Raw genomic sequence first — 4,725 nt, 5'->3', positions numbered from 1 at the left:
TATCTATCTATCTATCTATCTATCTATCTATCTATCTATCTATCTATCTATATTAAAAAATCACAGGTGTGTATCATTGCCTGAGACCTCTTCCTAAATTCAACAGATAATCAACTTCAATTGCTAAAATGGAATAAAAAGGTACCGTTTCCGGCATACAATGTATATTTAAAAATTAAAATTAGTGATAATGTTGAGTTACAATAACCTATTGAAGTCACAATTATTTCAGTTTTTGAGTTTTCCAATCTGAAGGACAAAAGTCCCACACCAAACAAGGTAGAATATGAAAAAAAATGTCATTACGGTGTCATTAACCTGAAAAAACGTGATTTTAACTATATTTTGCCATGCTCAACGTTACAAATAAAGGAATCTTACCATGCCATTATGCCTTGATTAACTGCGCTCCGGAATCAATCATGGCCTATGGTGTACGATTATAGAACAGAAAAAAACAAAGTTCCATCTCATTTCTTTGCACAAAGGTGGAGAAACCCTGTGCTAATTTTTGAAGACTATTCTTTTTTTCTCTTCCCAAGAGAAAAAGATAACACTAGGACTTAATCTATATATTAAGTAATTACGTAAAAATAACGCTGTATAAATTATTTTGAAATGCTCTCTTCCAAGTTCCAAACTATCTCAATTTGCTTAGAAAAACGCTTAATTAAAAAACAGTTCTAGCCTTCTGATATCCTAATGTAGAAAAAATGCAGATACTCAACACTTAAGATTTTGTTAGCACATCAAATCATTCCATCTTTTACTTTCAATATTCCTTAAAAAATAATAAAAAGACGGGAGAGAAAATTCAGTTGTAAAGACTGGAGGAAACCTGCAGAACTTCTAGTGGAAGTTTATGCCATAAATTTAATAGCCCAGCCAGAAAAATCACATTCTACATAAAGCCAAATGAAGATAAGAGTATCTTGGAGTGCCCCTACTTAATACACACGGAACCAGGAAACAGTTAACTGCAAATACAGTCTGGAGGTATCCAGGTGACTGACAGTTCTCCAGAGACCCCGAGAACAGCGTAAAAGACCCCTTGAGGTCACCTCACCCCTGCGAGTCCACGGATTGGGATCTGAGGGAGTTCTCGCCAGCCCGAGGGCGAGAAACGGGCGAGGAGGTACAGATGCTCCTCCCTGGAAACCGCCCGGCTGGTTTCCGCTCTTTAAAAAAAGGGAGTCACCCGTTCCTTCCATCCCGACCTCATCTACTCCTCGAATGCTCCTTCTGGATGAGGAAGATGGGCAGTGTCAAAGTTTTCTGGAGGAGAGGAGATCTGGGTCCCAAACACAGGAAAGGCCCCGAAGGCACGCGTACCCCAAGGCCGGTATGTCACCCGGAAGGGTGACCGCAGCCTGGGTGGCACCTCAGCCAGACGGAGCATCTCCCCCTCCCCAGGTCCGTCGCCATCACCTCCTCTTCCTCCTCCTCCTCTCCCACTCCTGCACTTTCACCGCGGCGGTCGCCTCCCCGGAAACCAGTCTCAACTCCGGCGCCCGGGGAACACTTCCGCCTATGTGTCCCTGCGCGCGTGCGCAGACGCGTGGCCCCGCCTCCCGACAGGCCTGTGGCTGCCGCCGGCGTGCGCGCCGTTACCTCCCGCGCATGCTCTATCGGGTAGAGACGCAAGGCAGGCACTGCCAAGGTGGGCCCGGCGGTGCGAGGGTTACCTTTCAGCCCTTACTTCTACCCGCTGAAATGGAGTAGGGCGGTGAGCGCCGATCTGCTGGAGAATCTCGTTATCCCATCGGCGTTCTGCCTGCTCCTGGCCTCCAAGCCTCTGAAGCCCCCCGGATTTCAGCTGCCGGCCACCCACGAGCCCGTGGTGCCCACGAGAGGCGACTTTACGTCAGCGGCCCTGGGCTGAGATTTGAGAACGCGACCAAGTGGAGAATGTTGGAGCCAGATTTTAAAATCCTTGGCTTCCTTATTCTTGCTACTTGATGTAAATGAGATACGGCAAAGTCACAGTACCTGTTTTTATGTTTTTGCCGGGTTCATACGGGCTTCTCCGGTGAAGATGGGCCGAAGTAAAGCTTGTGTTGCTTCTGACGTTATTACTCATCCTGTAGCTGCAGCAACCGTGGTCCTTGCAACCTCATAAAATGTTGCCAGCATTGTTTTGATGGTGCTGCTTAATTCTTGGAAGGTAAATCTCAAAGCTTGAGGACCAGCCATCAAAATTTTTGTAAACATTTTCCCCGCATTTAGGGCCACATCTATCACTACTGAGATGTAATAATGTAAAATCCAAGACGGTCTGGGGATGAGCTGTTTTCAGAGAACACTTAAGGAAAATATTACGGTAACGAAGATGGACAATTTTTGAAATCATGCCTTGGATACCAGAAAGGGATAAATTGGATTAATATATATGTTAGAATCCAGTCAGTTATGTACAACTTTTAAAATTTTATAGGCACTCTTCAGAAAGGATAGCATTTGTGTCTTGTATTGGGATTGAGAGTTTGTAATAAAGCAAGGCACCTACTTTGGTGGTGAGAAAAAAAGGTCTGGGTAGACATTTTCATTTAATACTTGCCAACCTTGTTAGGCTGGTGTTAGCAACATTTAGGAATGTTGAAATGGAGGCTTAGAGAAGTTAAATTTCCTCAAGAGACTAAATGACAAAACCTTTCAGTGATGTCGTATCGTCACTGTATAATGTGGATTTAGTACTACTGTTAGCCATTTATATGATGGTTATTTATCAAGCATCTATTAAATGGGCATATGTATAGGTCATATTCATAAACTATGCGTATGAGCTTCCTGCCCTGAAGAAATTAGGGGTTTCCGTGAGAAAGTAAATGGCAGTATAAAACAACTTAAGGTCCAAGAGGTGTTACAAGGTGCTCATGCTTAAGGTACAAGAGGTGTTACCATCTGCTCATGCCTGGACCACTGCAGTAGCTGTGAGCATAGCTTTCTACATTCCCTTTATTTCTCTAGATAGTTGCCTTCAGCAGCTAGAGTGATCCCGTTAGCAATTGAATATGCCACTCCTCTGTGCAGAACCGTTTAGTGGCTTAGCAGCACATTAAAGTTCAAAATTCTTATTCTGACTTTTAAGACTGAACTTGTTCTTGAGGGGTCACATTCAAGCTACACTGCAGAGCTTTTCTAATTGTCTCCAAGCACAGCAAGCATCAGTGCTTTGTAGCTGTTGTTCCTTTTGCATGGAACACTGCCCTCTCAGATGTCCACAGAGCTTGCTTCCTCATTGTTTTCCAGTCACTGCTCAAATGTCACCTGGCTCTTCTCTGACTACCATGTCAGTGAAATACTTTTACATGTCAAATGTGAAATGTACGAGAGACTATCTGGAGTAGTACTTATTACAGAGTAGATGTTTAATAAATACTGACTCTCTTATGATACTTCTCATTTACTCCTGTGATAACCATGTGGTAAAAAAAAAGACTTGCAGCTATGAATTGGTTTTTTACTGATTGACTGATTGATTGATTGAAGCAGAGGCTCACTCTGTCGCTCAGGCTGTGACTGATTGATTGATTGAAGCAGAGGCTCACTCTGTCGCTCAGGCTGGAGTGCAGTGGCGCATCTCGGCTCACTGCAACCTCTGCCTTCTGGGTTCAAGCCATTCTCCTGTCTCAGCCTGCCAAGTAGCTGGGATTATAGGCGCCTGTCACCATGCCCAGCTAATTTTTGTATTTTTAGTAGAATGGGGTTTCACCATATTGGCCAGGCTGGTCTCAAACTCCTGACCTCAAGTGATCCACCCGCTCGGCCTCCCAAAGTGCTAGGATTATAGGTGTGAGCCACCGCGCCTGGCCCTATGAATTGGTTTTAAATTTTTAAGAAATTAATAATCCTGTAGTGTCAGAAACCTTTGGTGTCTTGACTCACATCTTCTGAGCATCACCTCTCATTTCTGACTTGGTTGTGGGGCGGGGGCAGTTTCATGCAATCTTCCACATTCTTCCCCCTGACAGCTTCTCCTCTCCCACATTTACCAGGCCTCTTTGCTTTCTTGCCTGAGGTTCTTCGGACTTCACAGATTCCAGCAGTAGCTCTCTCAGCTCCTGCCCTGCACAGCTTTGAAGTGCTGGTAAGTCAACACATCTGGGGCCCTTCAACCAAGGGGTGACAGTCGCTGATGGATAAATTCTCCTGCTTCTTACGCTTGAGCAAGATAGTTTTGTAGGCCATTCTGTGTGTTTTTCAAAAAGTCCCAGTGAAATTGAATTCTGGTTTTTCACAACAGCAACTTCACTAACACATTCTTGTATTGTGTCTATATTCTCCCTTCCATTCTCTCATTGTTTCTCACTAGGATCACATCCCAAATTACCTGTCCCCACATAAAGTCGTCTCAGGTTTGAGGGAAACCAAGCTAAGAAATTTGATGTAAGAAGAAAGTCTAGAATGCAGCTCCTCAGAATTCTGGAAGTGGGTTACTTTGCAGTCAGAAGACAACAAGGACTTTCTTAGTGATATTAAGGGGAGGACATGTGCATGACCTAACAATTAAGGCTCTTTCTTACTAAAGCTGATATGACTACTGCCTCTTTGGATGTCTAGCCCATCAGCAGCAAAGATTGATGGTAAATTCCATAAGGAGAGCAGACAGTTGCTCGACTGATTACACAAAAGTCCTTCCTTCCTGGAGAGAGTCATGGTTTGTACTTACGGAACTGACACTTCTCTTGATATGACTGGTCTTGTTCACGGTGCTTCTGCCAATGC

At 44.1% G+C, this 4,725-nt stretch overlaps 1 protein-coding gene and 1 long non-coding RNA gene across 13 annotated transcripts in view; one reads left to right on the top strand and one right to left on the bottom strand.

The window, feature by feature from the left end:
• The window catches only part of SLC35B3 (solute carrier family 35 member B3), a 24,851-nt gene extending 23,295 nt beyond the window's left edge, over nt 1-1,556 (bottom strand). For 3 of the 12 annotated variants that reach the window (XM_023221178.2, XM_023221177.2, XM_023221182.2), the window contains exons 1-2: nt 1,218-1,532; nt 382-427 (exon numbers count right to left, since the gene is read on the bottom strand). In XM_023221178.2, coding sequence (XP_023076946.1) covers nt 382-384 — 3 coding nt within the window. In that variant the 5' untranslated portion in view covers nt 385-427; nt 1,218-1,532. Of the gene's footprint in view, nt 1-381; nt 428-1,066 lie in introns of all 12 variants that reach the window. The other 9 variants (XM_023221180.3, XM_031935693.1, XM_023221175.2 and 6 more) reach the window with 8 other exon arrangements.
• Nucleotides 1,557-1,579: 23 nt separating this feature from the next.
• LOC111548618 overlaps nt 1,580-4,725 on the top strand; it is a 63,784-nt gene continuing 60,638 nt past the window's right edge. The window contains exons 1-2 of the long non-coding RNA XR_002733479.2: nt 1,580-2,164; nt 3,996-4,087. This is a non-coding gene — a long non-coding RNA (uncharacterized LOC111548618). The remainder of the gene's footprint in view (nt 2,165-3,995; nt 4,088-4,725) is intronic.

Source organism: Piliocolobus tephrosceles, chromosome 5 (genome assembly GCF_002776525.5).
Source record: "Piliocolobus tephrosceles isolate RC106 chromosome 5, ASM277652v3, whole genome shotgun sequence".
Lineage (NCBI taxonomy): Eukaryota > Metazoa > Chordata > Mammalia > Primates > Cercopithecidae > Piliocolobus > Piliocolobus tephrosceles.
Note: the sequence above shows the minus strand (reverse complement) of the source record. Positions and strands in the feature narration are given on the sequence as shown.